The sequence below is a fragment of the Haliotis rubra genome, unplaced genomic scaffold (assembly GCF_003918875.1).
Source record: "Haliotis rubra isolate DU_JTF1 unplaced genomic scaffold, ASM391887v1 Scf134, whole genome shotgun sequence".
NCBI classification, from domain to species: Eukaryota; Metazoa; Mollusca; class Gastropoda; order Lepetellida; family Haliotidae; genus Haliotis; species Haliotis rubra.
The window spans coordinates 1391199-1410058 of record NW_025765270.1 but is presented as its reverse complement, the minus strand read 5'-3'; the positions used below and the strand labels follow the sequence as shown (position 1 = coordinate 1410058).

Here is an 18860-nt window from a genome sequence, read left to right as displayed (position 1 = left end):
CCGGTCTAGTGCTGGGGATATGGCTGAAATATTGCCGGGTTAAATTTTAACTCACTCACTCACTCTAGTGCTGAGGAAATGTCTCCTGAAGAACTGCTTTATGTCACATGATGGGATGTGAAACCTCAACATTTCACCATAACTTGTGAGAAGAGCACACAAAAGATCAGGTCGAATTTTTGTGGAAAGAAAACATTTCACGAATTCCTTGTATCCTCACCAGTTGGTAGTGACTGATCAATGTAATATATCTGGAACCGGGACTGTGGTCAGGGTCTTATGTATATGGAAAGAGATTTGTCCCCAGTGCACTAAAGAAGCAAATGACGAGGATGTCCACATGTCACTGTCAACTGTGGCGTTAAGCCTACACGATGTTGTCAATTAGTGTCGACCTTGGTCAGTATTACTTTGATCAATGAAGTTAGATCCACAACGGACATCTGAGTAAGATACTTGCTTGTATTATATATGAAATATGATCCTTTGTCAATCATGACAATTTGATCGCTTGTCATATAAGAGATGCAAATACTGTTCAAGTGACACTAATTGACTTTACCACTGAAACACATAAGCTGCCACATTATACATCGTGTTCTCAAGGGTACCTTGACAAATACTGTTGAAGTGACACTAATTGACATTAATTGACATCATGACTGAAACACACAACGGTATGCGTTATACCGGAAGTTTAATCTTTGTGGGAAAACGTTGGGTATGCTGGCGTTTAAAGCGTTTGCTCTTTATGCCAAAGCTTTTTAAATACAATTCAGTGTCCACCCACACCAATATTTCACCAAACAAGCTCATCTAATTTCGCCCCTTACTACATCAGTACAAGTCCAACCCATCGTATATAGTATCCCACGTTATTACCGATCTGACTACAGATTCCGACCCTTCGCCTGGGGGTACGTGTCATCACAGGGTTAATTGGACCTTGGGACAAGCGTCACAAATACGCAAGTTACCAATTAATTTGAAACTTTGTCTCTGAATTCTGATCGAAGGAACCCATCAAAGTGTGCGGAGGTGTTGATCTTTGGTAAATTGCTATTCGTATTTTGTGAAAACTTTGATTATTCTTCGAGACGATCGTGTCAAGAAGGGTGGTGTTTAATTCCAGCGGTCGTAACAGTGCTCGATCGAAAATTAACACGAGACACTCATGGGACGGCCCCCTGACTTATTTAGTGCGGTACTGCATCAGGTTGGCGGAAACGCTTCTGTGTGTCATTAATTCTGGAAACATTTCCTATTATAGCAAGTGCTTAGTTTTTTTTTGTCTTGACAATAGAAATCTTTGGAAATAAATCTTAAATTTCAGAGATTTTATATCCAAAGGGTGTTCTGTTCAATAGATCACGGCCATCAATTTCAAGTTAATTATCTCTGAAAGCTTGAAAGATATCAATTCTCTCTGTGTTAAACATTTGATCATTTGAAGATGATGGTTCCATGCTCTTGACGAACGCTGCTACAGCAGTGTCCAAGTCCGGTTGTAAGGTTGTTATGAGTTGTTGCATAGCTCGCATCAGTTATATGTTCTTTACAGTTGACCACCAAACCATACCTATGTACAAATTAGATCCTTGTATTATCTGTTTGATTGGCATTATAGGAGGTGATGAATAATGACGATGGTTTTCACGAGAGTTTCAATCGTCATTAAATAATCTTTAAGAACAAAAGTGGGGGTGAGGGGTGCGCGCACGCAAACGCACACACACACATACACACACACCGTCATCGCGTCTTCACGTCTTCACGAACCAGCTCAACAATTGGAAAGCAGGGCTAAGTATCTCGCCGAGTCATCGGGTCTTCACGAACCATCTCGACAAACGGAAAACAGAACAGACAGGCTGAGTCATAACGTCTTCACGAACAAACTCAACAAATGGAAAACAGGGCAGAGTATCTAATTGAGTCATCACGGCTTCACGAACAAACTCAACAAATAGAAAATAGGGCAGAGTATCTAATTGAGTCATCACGTCTTCACGAACAAACTCAACAAATGGAAAACAGGGAAGAGTATCTAATTGAGTCATCACGTCTTCACGAACAAACTCAACAAACGGAAAACAGAACAGAATATCAGGCTGAGTCATAACGTCTTCACGAACAAACTCAACAAATGGAAAACAGGGCAGAGTATCTAATTGAGTCATCACGTCTTCACGAACAAACTCAACAAATGGAAAGCAGGGAAGAGTATCTAATTGAGTCATCACGTCTTAACGAACAAACTCAACAAATGGAAAGCAGGGAAGAGTATCTAAGTGAGTCATCACGTCTTAACGAACAAACTCAACAAATGGAAAGCAGGGCAGGGTATCTAATTGAGTCATCACGTCCTAACGAACAAACTCAACAAGTGGAAAGCAGGGAAGAGTATCTAATTAAGCCATCACGTCTTCACGAACAAACTCAACAAATGGAAAGCAGGGAAGAGTATCTAATTGAATCATCACGTCTTCACGAACAAACTCAACAAATGGAAAGCAGGGAAGAGTATCTAATTAAGCAATCACGTCTTCACGAACAAACTCAACAAATGGAAAGCAGGGCAGGGTATCTAATTGAGTCATCACGTCTTCACGAACAAAATCAACAAATGGAAAGCAGGGAAGAGTATCTAATTGAGTCATCACGTCTTAACGAACAAACTCAACAAATGGAAAGCAGGGAAGAGTATCTAATTGAGTCATCACGTCTTAACGAACAAACTCAACAAATGGAAAGCAGGGCAGAGTATCTAATTGAGTCATCACGTCTTAACGAACAAACTCAACAAGTGGAAAGCAGGGAAGAGTATCTAATTGAGCCATCACGTCTTCACGAACAAACTCAACAATTGGAAAACAGGGCAGAGTATCTAAGTGAGTCATCACGTCTTCACGAACAAACTCAACAAATGGAAAGCCAGGAGTCCGTGACGTCCAGCTGTAGCCTTTTACCTCTCTGCTACTCTCTTTCATCCATCATTCTTTCCGTGTCACGGCGAATATGCTCCTGTCTGAGCCCTCTGTAATTAATTGATGGAAGGCACAGGACTCACTCAGAGATATTGCCTTCATCCGGGTCTCCGTCAATTCAATATGGCGGCTGATTGACGCAAGTTTGATTGAGATTATTGACAGTTGAAATCTGCTGGGATAGAATCATTTCTGTCTGTTCACAATCTCCCCAGATCAAAGAAGAGCCCCAAGCGTTTAAAGAATTTCGTAGATTGAAGACGTATAAAAAATGAATGTTCTTCTATTTGAAATTTCTTAAATTTGTATCAGTGTGGCACTGCACGCTTGAGCAACAGTTTATGGCCGCAGACGGATCAGCCTGGAAACCTTGTTAATCATGACTATTGTGGTTGCCTAATCACATTGCCTCTTCAACCGACTTCACGCATACAAATCTGCTTCATCTTGTACCGTGTGATGCGGTAGGTGATGTTGGTGTAGAAGGAAACCTCGTCATTCAGGACGTGCTCAGATCAACATCCCTGTTTAAACACATTGAGTTTTGTATATTCTTGTCGCTTGTTGTTTCAAAAATGAGAATTGGTAGTGACGTGGATCTTTGGGATGTTCGAAGATCAGCTTTAATAGCTTATTGTCCACTTTCAAACATCTCAAACAGACAACGACAACATTATTTCCGTAACCAGAAATCTCAACCAGAAGATGAGTCTACTGCACGACTTCACGGCAGGGTCTACTGCACGACTTCACGGCAGGGTATGCCTGTAATTGACTTTCAAGTAGTGATGATACCAGGTGTTCGCTGAAAGGTTAGCGTATCCTGTGGCAGCCCATACACACGCAAAGGCCAGTTCACATCTGCATTGTTCAAAGATTGAATTTGAAAGACTTTTTGAGAAACGTGCTACAGACTGTCGCGATTTGTTTATGTAATACTGTAAACAAGGTTATTAACTTAACACGCAGTAATAGAGACTGGTGTCTATTTGCCACCTGGTTGTAGACGATATAATTCGTTTCAAGTGTAAAACTGAGACACTAAACTTGATGTTTATACGCTGTACTGATAGTCTCCATTGCTTTAACTAACATACAAGCAAAAGGTGTTTGCTATCAGCACAAGCCTGGACCCTCCATAATGACAAAAAGGCTACATGTTCTGAAGTAGGTCATGGAGCCAACCCAGTATTAAATAGAGCGTATTAAGGAAATTGGGAGAATTCAACATGGCGTCCACAAACAACGATCGCTTTCCGGCATACGCGGGCCAAGCTATCAAGAACACAATGAGATTATCTCGCCTCAGCGATGCGCCACATACCGTATACAGCGCCTCGCTCCAAATCTTATTACGTCAATCTGATTGACCATTCTTTCCTAATCACATCCGCACTGAAGGTTTGGTCGATCCTTGTCGGTCCGGCCATTAATCAAATAGACCGGTAGACCGGACCGAGCCATGTAGCATTTGTTTTCTCTTAGCATACCGTTGGTTGTATTGTGCTTTTACTGGAACTGCAGTTACTGTGTATATAGTTTTGGGCTCTTATTTGAGTATATGAGAGTATATGAGTATAGACGAGAGTATATGGGTCCATCGTCTTCTCTGTACATGAATCGGCCACTGTGGCCATCTGGGATACCTGATAAAGACTTGGGCAATTGCTGCAAATATTACGCGTGGCTTCAAGTTGAAAGAAAGGCCATGGATTTACTCTTAAACGGGTTTCAAGTGTCCATTATATTATTTAAAAAATATTTGTTTTTATATGAACATGTTTTTGTAGAGGCTTATACCGAATGTTTTTATTTGTATATTTTCTTATTATCTACATGTTTAAAGATCTTTTTATGTTCAGAACAGAACACAATACCTATCTATACCTGACACGCTGTCCTATAACTGAAATAGGTTATTTTCCACCCCTTCAGTCTTACAGTTCTATTCTCTCTCCAATCCAGTCACCAGGGAAAGGAAGCCATTTGTCCCAGATGTGTCGGTTCCGGAAGTAGCCGAGGCGAAATGACTGTCATTGTTACACGAATCAGGATCACTATATCTCGTGATTTATATATAGACCGTTCATTTACACTCGTCCCATTCATGACGCCTTTCTAGGTCAAGTATTGTGCTTAGGCTTCGATTAATGAAATTACAGCCGCATCGATAGAAATAGGTACACCTTTCGTCTCTAACACTTCACGTAGATAGAATGATTGATACAATCGGAACTTCAAGTAGGAAGCAAAGTAGGATCCATCGTTTGAAAACTCAGGCGTTTTTCAAAGCATCCATTCCAACATTGTATAACTGCCGGAATCCATTCTTGCATTGTCGTGACGAGCAGGCATTATTGCTGAATCAGCAGTATGCATGCACTCACGCTATTCCACTGAAATTAAATGCGTAGGCTGGTATAATGACTAGCATATAAAACGTTATCTCTTTAAATTCTCATTATTTTTCAATCAAACATTGCCAAATATGCAACCTTTGCAATCGCTCTGTGATCAAATGTTGACTTAATATCGGAACTTTAACATTAAATGGTATCTTCATTGCGGAATTTTTATACAACGTTCAGCTCTCAGACACAATCATCTGACGAGCCGAATACACGTCTGACTTCAATATTAGTAACTCTTAGCTGTGATGCTAAGTCCTCTGAAGATTCTCTTGTGTAATCATTTGGTGGCCGAAATGGCCAGGGGTCAGATTGGCAGCCACTTAAATTGCTTTCTTGAACACAAGCCATGTTTGTGTGATGCCTGAGACGACAGGGGCAGACATGACCGAAATGAGGCTGGACCAACAGGGAGGCTAAACCCAGGCTGATGAAGAGTTGCCGACCTGTTGCCTGGGCTCCCGTCTACCTTGACGAGTCTCGTTGGCTGTGATTGGACTACACAAAACGTGATGTTCATTGGTACCCCGTATCGAACGAAACTAGATATGAAGTTTGTTTGCGAAGTAAACAAAGGTAATTAAGGAAACTTTGTATGCTGACTAATGTCGGATTTGGTATAGTTTTGTATCTCATTTGTGGTTTTAACCTGTTGGTTAAAAGGGCTACGGTAACAGCGCGAAACAACATTGAAACCAGTTTAGACGATATGGAACAGTTGGCTGCGATCACAACACAATGCCAGTGACTGTTCCATTAAAAGCTGTCTTTTATATTTTCATTCATTGCAAACTGTCTGGCAGCGGCCTGAAATATGATCCATATGACATGCTTTCCGTGATTCAAATTTCATTATGGTCAAGGGGGCGGTGGGGTAGCCGAGTGGTTAAAACGTTCGCTCGTCACGCTGAAGGCCTGGGTTCGATTCCCCACATGGGCACATTGTGTGAAGCCCATTTCTGGTGCCCCCCGCCGTGATATTGCTGGAATATTGCTAAAAGCGGCGTAAAACACAACTCACTCACTCACTCATCATGGTCAGGGTTATCAGGAATGTATTTTCAGGCTATTTCAAATTCATTTATTGAGCAACCGTTGAATATAAATGGAATGGTAACTCTTCCCTTGATGTCTAAAATCTGGATAGTCATAGATTTGAAGTAAAATCAGCTATTTTCCAGGACAAACCTGAGACCCGCTCTGCTACACGACATGCTTGTAGTGATTGTTTCAATGTATTATAAGTGGAAACAACTATGCTGGATCAGTATTTTCAAATGGTGACTATTAAGGAGTCCTAGCTGATGTGGTAGAAACAGCGGGTCCAAGATAACGTCGCTGTGTTGCCGCTGGCCTGAACCACTGCCGCGAGTTTAGATTGCCGCCTCCCCCGGATCCCCTGTGTTTAACCCTTTACATGGAGTCTTCAGTACCAAAAGTTGTGTTGCTTGTTGTGTCCCTGGCTATCGTTCCTTGTTAAGGGGATACAACTAGAACTAGCAAGCTCGTCAGCATGCTGTGTTTGAAAGGAAATCTAAGTTCAACTTTAGTATGTAATCTCAGCGTTGTGTTGTGCAGTATAAAACCACCACACTTACACGTACGCACTTAGTTATATGAGTGAAGAAATACCCTTGAACGCGACGTTAAACCCAATCTCACCTCACCCCCTCCCATCCCCGGGGGCGGTGGGGTAGCCTATTGGTTAAAGCGTCACCCAGGCCTTGGTTCAATTCCCTACATGGGTACAATGTGTGAAGCCCATTTCTGGTGTCCCTCGCCGTGATTTTGCTAAAATCGGCGTAAAACCCAACTCAATCACGCATCGCCTCGCATCGCATCGCACATCGCATCGCATCGCATCGCACCATGAATGTCGTGAAATGACGTGGAACAAAGCTCACTCACATCTTCCAGAAAGTTGATGAACTTGAGCAACTCTATATTAACATTGTAAAATAGCACATGCTAGTGTGCACGCATGAACACAGCAGTTATGTGAACTGTTGAAAGAAATACTAAAGCACCTAGAAGTTTCTTTCCCTCTTCCAATCTGCGGGTTAAAGATGTATTATAATAAAATACTGTCACATAGAATTACGATCAATGGGCTGAAGAATTACGACTTAGCTGAAAGGCTCTTATTTCACCTTAAGACTGTTCACAAGAAAAAGGTCGCTCTCACTGTTTGAGTAATTCAAATCTTAATTAACTCACAAATAACTAATTCAGAGTTATTCAAGCAAATACGATTTCATAACTGATTATAACAAAAGAAAAATGTAATTCTATGTCCAGTAATGAAACTTCAATCGTCGATCAAAGGACCAGTGTTGTTTCTTTCCAGCAGTTCTGTTTCTCAAGACTAACTACATCACATATGGTGGCCTAATGTTTCCAGAAAATCTCATGTCGGCTTCGAGGCAGCTACCATGTTTTGTTTTGCTTTCACTGGTCCGTTTTCAGATCAGTCTTTTATCTGAAATTGATCCTTTCGCGATGTTAGGCTATACCCCAATTACAAAAAGTGCATTTTTAGATATTGTTTAATAGTGATTGCGACAAAACATGTCAGATAAAGCTGAATTGCATGTCTTGGGCCAGTGCGAAGGTCTGGTGCATGTCCTGGGCCAGTGCGAAGGTCTGTGGCTTGTCCTGGGCCAGTGCGAAGGTCTGTTGCATGTCTTGGGCCAGTGCGAAGGTCTGGTGCATGTCCTGGGCCAGTGCGAAGGTCTGTTGCATGTCCTGGGCCAGTGCGAAGGTCTGTTGCATGTCCTGGCCCAGTGCGAAGATCTGTTGCATGTCCTCGGCCAGTGCGAAGGTCTGGTGCTTGAAATCGAGTAACCAAGCAACTTTCTTTTATTCGAAGTCCGCTAGAATATCATCAACTGAATAAATCGTCGGACTCCAGGCGAGTAAGAATATACATAATATAGACAGGGCATGATGCGGCGTTATAACGAGCCTCCCGTGATTGATATAACACGATTGCTTTGTCCGTCTGTACGTCTGTATATAACGGCGGTACTTACATAATGGAGTCCTGACCGGACAATCCAGTGGTTAATAGAATGAGCATCGACCTACGCAACTGGGACGACAAGGCCCTTCCAGCTACCAGTAACATCACGCTACATACTGCTCTTGTGCTGTTGTCAGGAAATTCCATTTATCGCAAGTAATAACTGTTATATCACACCATGTCAAGTAATAACAGATTTATCACATCATGTCAAGTAATAACATTTATATCACATCATGTCAAGTAATAACAGATATATCACACCATGTCAAGTTATAACAGTTATATCACATCATGTCAAGTAATAACAGATATATCACACCATGTCAAGTTATAACAGTTATATCACATCAAGTCAAGTAATAACAGATATATCACACTATGTCAAGTTATAACAGTTATATCACATCATGTCAAGTAATAACAGATATATCACACCATGTCGTCGTTTGACGAAAGCATGACAGTGATTTAGGCTGCAAACTAGTGTTGGGAATTGGTTGAAATCTCATAATTGATTATTGCTTCATTACCAACGAACAATCATCGATAAAAATTGGTTAGCTTCGATTTTCAGATTTTCCTATTCAGGTTGTTATTGCAGATATGTATAACATGATGCACCTTGCAACTTTAAAGTGATGATGATATATCATGAACATAAACCTTCTGAAGTCTTCAAGAAATATTCAGTCATGACGTTTCAGTTAGTGAAGTGAGTTTTCTAAGAATTAAACAAGTTTGCAGGCCCCGACAACTTCGAAGATATGTTCCATCGTCAAGTGTTTTAAAGACTAAAACAGCAGTTCCAAAATCGTTTGTGTTCGATTATGAGAAAATGTGATCGATTGCTTGGTCGTTTGGTCACTTCGACCAATCTTCGATTACTTCAATTAATCGGAACACCACTACTGCAAACATTTACCATTAAAATACCAAACCAGTGATCGAGGTACGATGTATCGCTAAACGGCATATGATAATGATTTTTGTCGAATCCCACAGATATATTTAACAAAGTTTTGGCCTACATTTGACGTCATGATATTTAACATGGTTCATCTTGAACTTAACATGTCGACAGTTTGTGACTGATGTATCGTCATATCGTTACGGCTTGGAGAAGTTTAGTTCTGTTAGTTCACAATTGTTGCACTGACCGACCTTCAGGCACAAGGTCGTCCTCAAGTGCTACACTGTGTAAAGACACGATAAATAAGACGAAGTTACTTCTTCAGATAATGGAAGTCTCCGTATGGAACATGCTTTTGAATATTCGGATTGCCGTTTGATAAAGTGGCCGAAAGTGGCAACAGGCATATTCAGATTTGGTTTAACGTCCACAAGATTTAATGCTCACCTTTAACGAGAAGCATGTTTAGCTATTCCACAAGCATGGTCAGTTATTCCACAAGAATATTCAGTTATTCCTCAAGCATATTCAGTTATTCCCCAAGCATGTTCAACTATTTCACAAGCATATTCAGGTAAATCACAAGCATATGTAGATTCTGGTCGCGTTGAAATAATGTTGTGGGAGAGTTAACGGCGGACGCTGAGCCGATATCACTCACGTCGACACCTGACTGCGGATGGCGATGATGGACGATGTAGGGGAGGGGACACACCAGTTATTTCCTTCGTCTCAAAATTAAAGATAAACTCGACCATTAAGTGATTTGTTTCAGCTACTCTGACAGAGTTATCTGCCCATTAGTCGACTGCTCCCCTTAGACTAAAAGTGTGAATCATTAACAGACGTAAGGGGTCACGGCCCCTTTCATCCTGGTCCTGATTACACAGTCAGACACAGGTGACCCAGTCGTCTCAGTTTCGATTCTCAGTGTGAGCCAGTGTCGGCTCAATTCTTTAACGTCAAACGCTGAAAAGACAATTGGTTAACCAGGGCCGTAGGTAGGTGTGTGTGTGTGTATGTGCGTGCGTGCGTGCGTGCGTGCGTGTGCGGGAGCAGATTACTTTTTATGCCTCAAAGTATGGATATAACACTCGTTTAACGTTGATAGTGCCCCCCTTATTAAAAGAAAGTTAACTACGGCCCTGTTAGCAGTGCGTTAACCTTTATCTTTACCCACTGGACCAAAACCGTCAACATTAGTCTAATGATTTGACAGAAGCGTTGACAGAGAGAATGGCAATATTTGATTGGATATTGTCGCACCCTGTCCCAGAAATCCAAAATATGTTCAACGTGGCACTAACCCCAGCTCCCTCACTAACTCATTACACAGGACGTCCACAACACACGGCAAACACAGTTGACTGAATTACGAACTAACCCCAACATAGACTCTAGTTTATGTGGCGGCATATTGTGTAACTGTTCCACCCAGGAGTAACCCACAACCTCTGCCATGCCCCATATCAGATGACCCTGACCCTGCCACCATCTTGATGTAATTGGTCCCCGCAGGCACCCGTGGTGTAATAGACGTCTAAACATATGGTGGCTATATTATAAACATATTTTTAAGAAATACATGGAAGACCATGAAATGTAGCAATACAGTGGCTGACTTACCTCCAGAGGTTTGTGTGTTAATATTGTCGTATCATACAGGGGCCTGAGTGGGTCAGTAGGCAGTGTTGCATTATAGACACTAAGGTTCGAACGCCAAAGTTCGAGTCCAATAATGAATACAGAATGTTGGGGTTATTTAGCTATTGATATACCTTGCATGTCTACTTTCAGAGTTTTCACACTACCAATACAGGTAACACTGTAAAAAAACTTATTGACGCCGAATAAGGATGAATGAAGGTTCCAACTGCTTTGTTACATCTCGACTGATTTACGTACATATATACTCATGCCAATAATGGTTGTCACCCCCAGCCTATTAATATGATTGAAGGGGGTGACAACCATTATTGGCATGAGTATACTTTCGTACCACATCATCTTCAATCTTTCTGACCCCTTTATATGTAACACCCCTTAGGTCCAGATCTGTTTTGACCCCAGGTTTCGACCAACAGGAAGTCTCTTTAAACCGTACTGTTGACGCATTCCCGGAAGTTCCGGAAGTTCGGCTTTTATTCCCCCACAGCCATGGCACTTAATGTAACATGACATACTTGTCCGTTACCTTTCCCTTGAGACAAGGTTCAGCTATTATCACCGTTTAACATAGGATATGTAATTACTGTGATGGGGAGGATAATAGACAGGCAAACTTCCGGTGCATATGTACTTGGCAATGTCCTTAATGGCTGATGGTCCGATAGTACACTTGTCCACTTGTGAGCCAACTGACCGACTTCACAATCCCACTGGCAGTTTCTTTTCTGAGATCTCTGTTCTGCCCAAAGCGCTGTCCGACAGTACCCGCTCAAGAACATGGCTGTGCTGTCAGAGCTGGTGCGGACATGACTACACGTATCGCTATATGTCGGTGAGGCACAGCGTGTAAAGGACAGTGCGATCTCTGGCTGTGGAGGGTGCTTGGGGAGTAATCCACCATCACAGACCGCGTGCTCGTTCGTAGACAGATAGATATTAAGAACAGGCGAACCTAAATCGTGTACCCACTGGCGCATGGCGCCATAAACTTTCAGAATTATCTTATACATCTTATTAACAACGTTCACGTTAACTATTCATATGAGGTTTGCAACATTATAACATAATAATTACAAACTGTTTAGGGGCAGTGGGTAGCTTAGTGGTTAAAGCGCTCCCTCGTCACGCCGAAGACCCGGGTTCGATTCCCCACATGGGTACACTGTGTGAAGCCCATTTCTGCTGTCTCCTGCCATGATATTGGTGAAATATTGCTAAAAAAGACGTAAATCCACACTCACTCACTCACTGCAAACTGTTTAGGGACTATATTTTGGTGAGTGTTTTTGTGTCCGCGTGCGAGTGTGCGTGTGCGTAGAAGGGGAGAGATGCTAGAGTAACTCATAGTTGTTTCCATCTGCACTGAAAGGCAAGTTTCTCTGAAGGAGGGATCAGAGCAGTATGCCTAGCGAAAATTTCTGTTTATTTACCTGAGATAAACATTTTAAAAAGTCGTCAATGATAGAAATTGTATTGTTTGTCATACTGCCAATGCAGCCAGTGATCCTTCCACGAAAACATTCTTCTGAAAGTCCTCCCTCGGGAAGTAGCCATACACAGCGGAAGAAACCGACATGCGCAGACATATGCGCGAGGCATGACGACTTGGCGATGGAGATGGATAGTATAACTCTCGTAGCAGCGTTACATCATCGGGGGTGGTAGAGGAGGTGGGGGGATGGGGGACGACATTGATCTTTCAGGGTGGAGTAATTTCGTCTAGCAGAGCTAGGGCTTTGTTGTGTTTGTGACACACCCTGTACGGGAGCTACTTCACGTCCATCAGGCAAACATTGCCTCCAGTATTATATATCCTCAGTAGAAGTGGAATAATGACACTGCCGGGTTGATGCGTGTATCTGTCACATAATCTCCAATTATAACACGAGATAATGAGTATGTCTAGAGAGGGGTTTGAATGTGGGCACACCTACTTTGTTCGTAATCGAAGCCTGCTTAGATTATCAGTGTGTTCACACATATACTGTGTGGTTATATAGGACGGGCTGTAAGGGGCTTCCTGGTGCTGTATATCGAACCTTGTCGTCTACATGATGGGCATGAAGAGAAACCACATTTACCAGTATTGTGGTACCACGCCACCTGCGGGTCCCTGTGTAAACCTGTAATCTAAATAATGTGTTGACCGTGATGACTTTTATATGTTTACTTTACACCCAAGTATTCTCCCACATGCAAACACTCGTCAACATAATAAGATAATCACAAACTGTGTAGGAGCGGTGGGGGAGCCTAATGGTTAAACATGCACCTTCATACACAATATGGACCCACCCTCTGCAACAAATACATCTGACACGCCCACTTCACCCCAACACCAACACTGAACGGAATTCCCACAATGTATCTACCCCTTATAGTCATTCCATCCCTCCCACCATAAACAAGCACCTGCACCCCATCCCTCGAATCCCACCCAACTCCCGTCCTGGGCGCCGTGCCGCCTGATCCCTGCACTCAGATCCCTCTCGCTCCCCCTCATCTCCTAGGCTGCCTGATCCGCACCCTCGGTCATTAATCAATGAAGAATTGGGGAAGGAAGTGATGCGTAAATGCTATTTTCTGCTAGCTCGGCACTATTTGCTATTTGCGGCTGTGTAAGGAGTAGGAAAGCACCTCTAATCATTAGGCCATTGTTGGCGTTAAGTGAATCAATGGACAAGGCTTTGCTCACGCTCCCTAAAATACTTCTGGTTATTGTTTGGCGTAAATATATCACCTTTGACCACCACCCACAGATCAATAGATGTTTCAACGCATTCACTTAACAGACTGTATTTACTGGAGGAGTTAATGTAGGCCAGAAGCCCATTGTGCAGTGTCTTCAAAAACCCACCCACTACAAAGGGTAAGTTCCACAACAATGTAGAAGGTCGGCAGAAGGAATGCATGTACATTTGTTTACTTAGAATAGATCCTAAATGTAGGTATGTTATTACCAGAATGTGCTGACACGCCGTTCTACAACTGAAATAGTTTTCAGGGTTTAGTTCACCCCACTCACTCGCCAGTTGTCTTGAAAACTCTTTCCTCTTGTTAAAAAGTTCACGCCCACAGGAAGTGACATTCTTTCTATGTTCCAGGTCAGCTTCTTCTCCACAAGTCCAGTGCTGAGCAACAGGGAACGCTTCCCCTACTTCCTCCGTACGATCCCATCTGACGTCAACCAGGCCCAGGCTATGGTCGAGCTGGTCAAGATGCTCAAGTGGACGTACGTGTCCGTGGTTTACGAGGAGTCCAGCTACGGCATGCAGGTGATCACGGGTCAAAGATCAGAGGACAGGGGTTAAGGGCCATTGCCAGATAGCGGTTCTAGAATGTCACAACTCAGATTCTCTAACATGGACTTTCGGTATTCTTTAAACTAAGGTCGCTTTGAGGACCCATATGTTGAGGAAATCAATACAAAGGGGGTTAATCAGTTGAGGATTTGGGTACTTTGGGGTACTTTGAATACATTACTCAGTACTTTTGAACATTCGCGATAAATACTAATTTACTGCTTACATAATCATATTAAACTCACGCACACGCGCCCACCATCACACGCACAGACTTAGTTACCTGAAGATTTCTTCAAGAGCCCTGTCCTTCCCTTTTCAAGTAACTTCTACAATATTCTGATACCCCTCCTTCTGATCAACTGGCCATTCCAATGGCCATATGATACCTGACTAACAACTGACAATTATATGTGTGACTTGATCTATAGCCCTTATCATGGGCATGATGAAAACAAAGAGCTAGAAACCTGTGTGGATGTATCGTGACAGAATTTGTGCATTATTGGAGAGAAAACATTTGCTATTGAAAATTGCGACAGTTGTTTGTTTGTACGCTCCGATTCAAATACGTCGTTTGACGACTGTCGTGGCAAGAACCACATTAGGCTGATACACAAACGACGGTAGAATAAGGCAGATGCGTAGGTTGGAGAGAAATGTGGTCAGCAACAGGCAATGTCGTCTCTCGTGTTGGGCACAGTTCAGGGCATAGACTCGATACCTAACGCTTGGATCAGCTGTCAACATGCAGGTGGTCGACAGCGTTCCACAACACCAGGAGGACGGTGTTGCCTGATTACTGTAGAATGTCGTCACGAAGGTTGCGTCCAGGTTTCTACTCAGACAGGGCGACATTGTCCCCGCTGGGCTGACTTCCGGTCACACTGGGCATTCCTTCGCACCCCACTGACCTAATATCACATACTGGCAGACTTGAATTGGGTTGAGTGAGTGAGGTTTTACGCCGCTTTTAGCAATATTACAATAATATCTCTGTAGGGGACACCAGAAATGGGCTTCACACATTGTACCCATGTGGGGAATCGAACCCAGGTCTTCGGCGTGACGAGCGAACGCTGTAACCACTAGGCTACCCCACCGCCCCACCGGGTTGAAGATCTCGGCAGGTGGACAGACCAAAACGAGAACTGAATTGAAAAACATTTCAGGATTGCAACGCAGCCGAGCATGGCCGCCGTGAAGGGGGGACTGATCACCATTTGGGGTGCGATCAGTAGAACTAGGAGTATGAATTCGTCCCCTATAATACTTATTTTCTCACGATTGTGATATATACATGATATCTACATGATATATTGTATATACATGAATGCTTTAAAAGTTTCAAACTTTGAAAACATGAAACGTAGAAGTTAATTACATGTATGTGTTTAAATGTTTAAAACATTTTGTTTGTTATAGAAAGTGCACCTGATAAATTCAATCATAATATACCGACCTAAACATTTCAGTCATAAGATTTGAAAAGCATCAATATCCCTTGAAATGTAGTACATTATTGCATTAAATAGATATGAAGAACCGTGCATGGCGATCAGATCTCTCAACTGAAATGTTTAAATTGGTTATTATACATTAGTTAAAACATTTAACACTGCCTCGTGGCAATATATAGAGTGATATATTCTTTATTAATCAAAGCACGGTCTTAATGTTGAAACCTTTCGTGCCATTCATTCAGAGCAGTCTCACAAACAGTTTCTTTGAAGTCGATCGTAACACCAGCTTCGTGCCGAAATGACGAGTTTCATTATCCCGCGTAGTGGCCCTTCGTTAGCACATTGACGTCCGGAGACTATACGCTCCTGTTTCGTGTTTAATTGCCAGCGATTCATAATGGTTAAACTATTGTCTTTCTTTATCATCATCGATGCACATGCGCTTAAGCATGAAATCAACAGTTGTATATTCCGCAGCACTTAATTACAAGGTATTGAGAGCCGAGTCAAGGAAGACGTCGATTGCATCAATAACATCGTCCATTCAGCCGTCAGGCATTGCCTTACGCACTAAAGATTTATATCATTTAATCAAAAGTGGAATTTCGTTTCGTTTCCTTCAAAGCCATGATTTATGTTTCCCGCCAACCTTGGCAGTGTTCAAACCAATTTAAAACCCACCGCCACAAGAGAGCTTTGTCGACACGGTCGAAGGTCAAGGTCAAGTTAATGTGGTACCGCTTCACTTTTCTAATATAAAACGACGACCTTTCCCACATCTGGTATCGATTCGTATTTCAATAAACTCTGTGTTTATTTACTGTGAAAGGGAAGCGTGCAAGTGTTTATTTATTTTGAATGGTGTTTGAAATGCGTGAATGTGTTCACTTTAAAAACGTTAAATCGTCACTAACTGGGATTCTTTAGGTTTAATTTTCTGTTTACAGCACCTTGGAACAGCTGCAAAAAACGTAAAAATAGTCGAAAAGAACGACGTATTCATGGGTTAAAAAGTTATTGAGGAATTGCAGAACACGATTAACTTGTGCTGACAATAACTTTCCATCGTTATATAATCTTTCTGCAACACCCAGTTGTCCAGACTGGGAGTCTAAAACATGACGTAGATTCAAACCCAATCAAACAAAAGCTTTGAACAACTCATGACGTTCTGGAACGAAATATCATTTCACATTTAGTCATTTACACAGCTGTTCAAGAGAAATACCAGCCGTTATATTGCTAGAATATTGGTAAAACCACCCTTACTCATTTACTCTCTCGCTCAAAAGAAACTTCTCCGATCGACACCCTAGAGGGTGGAATATCAAGAACGAACGTGGTAGTGATCGGTGCAATTTAACGTTTGTTTGAAATTTACCAGCAAGCAAAAGAAACGTTCCAACATTCGCACCCAAAGCAGGTGGCCAAGCAGTCGTTTGTTTTGGACAGTAGTGTGTCGCTTCTTTTTGCGCACCTGACAGAGCATATACCCGAATGTGGCACCGGGAGGTTGATTTGTCTTGCTTGCTCGTATATCAGTAAGAACATGTAAGCGTCTTTCCGAAAATAACACTGATATGTCTTAACGTATGTACAGGACGTTTTTATTTGCTTTATTTGGCTTTTGAAATTTCTATTTTTATGTTTGTCAAATGTAATTTAAGTATTGAAACAAGATTTGCGTCAGCGGTTTTTTCTACGTGTTTTACACACAGTCTGTTATTTGCACGTCACTTGTATTTAAAGATGCTATTAATTTGTTTTACTCGTTTACCCGTGTGCCACGTGCATTTAAATGTTTTATCAATTCGTTTCAGTCTAGTTCTCTAATGTCACTTAGAATTACAGGTTTGATCTAGACATTTCGCCATTTATTTCATGTGCCAATTTTCATTAAGCGTTTTGTCAGTATGTGTTAGTGTATTGTGGAAGCTGGTTCCCTTGACAGGGACTACAACTGTGTATTGTGTCCTTGTGTCCGCCAGTTCGTGTACATTTCAGTATAAAACCGCCTCCACGGTGTAGTGGTTAGAGCGTCCGCCCGGATAGCGGAAGGTCGCGGGTTCGATCCCCGACCGCGTCATACCAAAATACGTTTAAAATATGGTACTTGTTGGTCCCTGCCTGGCGCTCGGCATTAATGGGTACAACAAGGACTGGTCGGCTCGGAGTCAGTATAATGTGTCTGAGTGGGGTATTCATGCTTCACTGCGGCATGGTATGTCAGTGGGCTAGCACTATAAAACCAGCTTCAGTCTGGGCTAGTACAAGCAGCCGCACATACACATACACGCGCATGCATGTCGTCATATGAGCGAAATATTCTCAAGGACGACGATAAACCCAATTCACCTCACCTCACCTCACATTTCAGTATAATGACTGAGATATTAAGTGATTACTATGCTGGCTCGTTAAGTGTAAGTTCATTTCGCACATTAGACCAAATTTTGATGCCCATTTCCGACGTGATATTTTTAAGAAGTGCCAAGTAAAACAGATCAATCTCACTTACGCCTGTTCCGTTTATATACTGAGGTAAGTATCACGTATTGTGTTAGTCTCTAAGATACACCCAAGCCTGTTACCGAGGTGAAGTGATCCAGGGTATAGCTTCCACACAAGTGTACCATTAATTAGACATCTGTATTTATTGGGCGTTTGTCATGTACTGTATTCCCGTCTGGGAATAACAACATATATAACATGTGGTTGTCGTCATTTATTCATCAGTCTGAATATATCGTCATACCGCATAGAAACAATGAGTGAATTTCCCGGAACAGGACAATGAAGTTATGTAGTTATGGGAGGGTAGTCGAAGAAGGGAAGTTGTAACTCTGTCTATATCTTTGTTGTGGCCGTCTTGTGAACTTCGACATTAGACACCCAGTTGCCTGGTGGAAGTATGGGATAAAGTAGGACAATACCTACACATGTAGTTAAACCGTCCTAATTGGAGTGCTCAAGTTAGAGAGACTTTCTGTGATCAGTTCAGCTGAGTGCACTTGTGACTGACAGCTCGTTACCTGTGATCACAGATTATGTTTAATGCCTAACTAAACGGGTTAACAAATCTGCAGTAATAATTCTA

The 18860-nt window shown here is 42.2% G+C and overlaps 1 protein-coding gene across 1 annotated transcript in view; it reads left to right on the top strand.

Moving 5' to 3' along the window:
* Window positions 1-18860, top strand: part of LOC124267850 (metabotropic glutamate receptor 8-like) — a 157550-nt gene that overhangs the window by 79414 nt on the left and 59276 nt on the right. The window contains exon 3 of the mRNA XM_046702841.1: window positions 14103-14273. Within this exon, the coding sequence (XP_046558797.1) occupies window positions 14103-14273 (171 nt within the window). The remainder of the gene's footprint in view (window positions 1-14102; window positions 14274-18860) is intronic.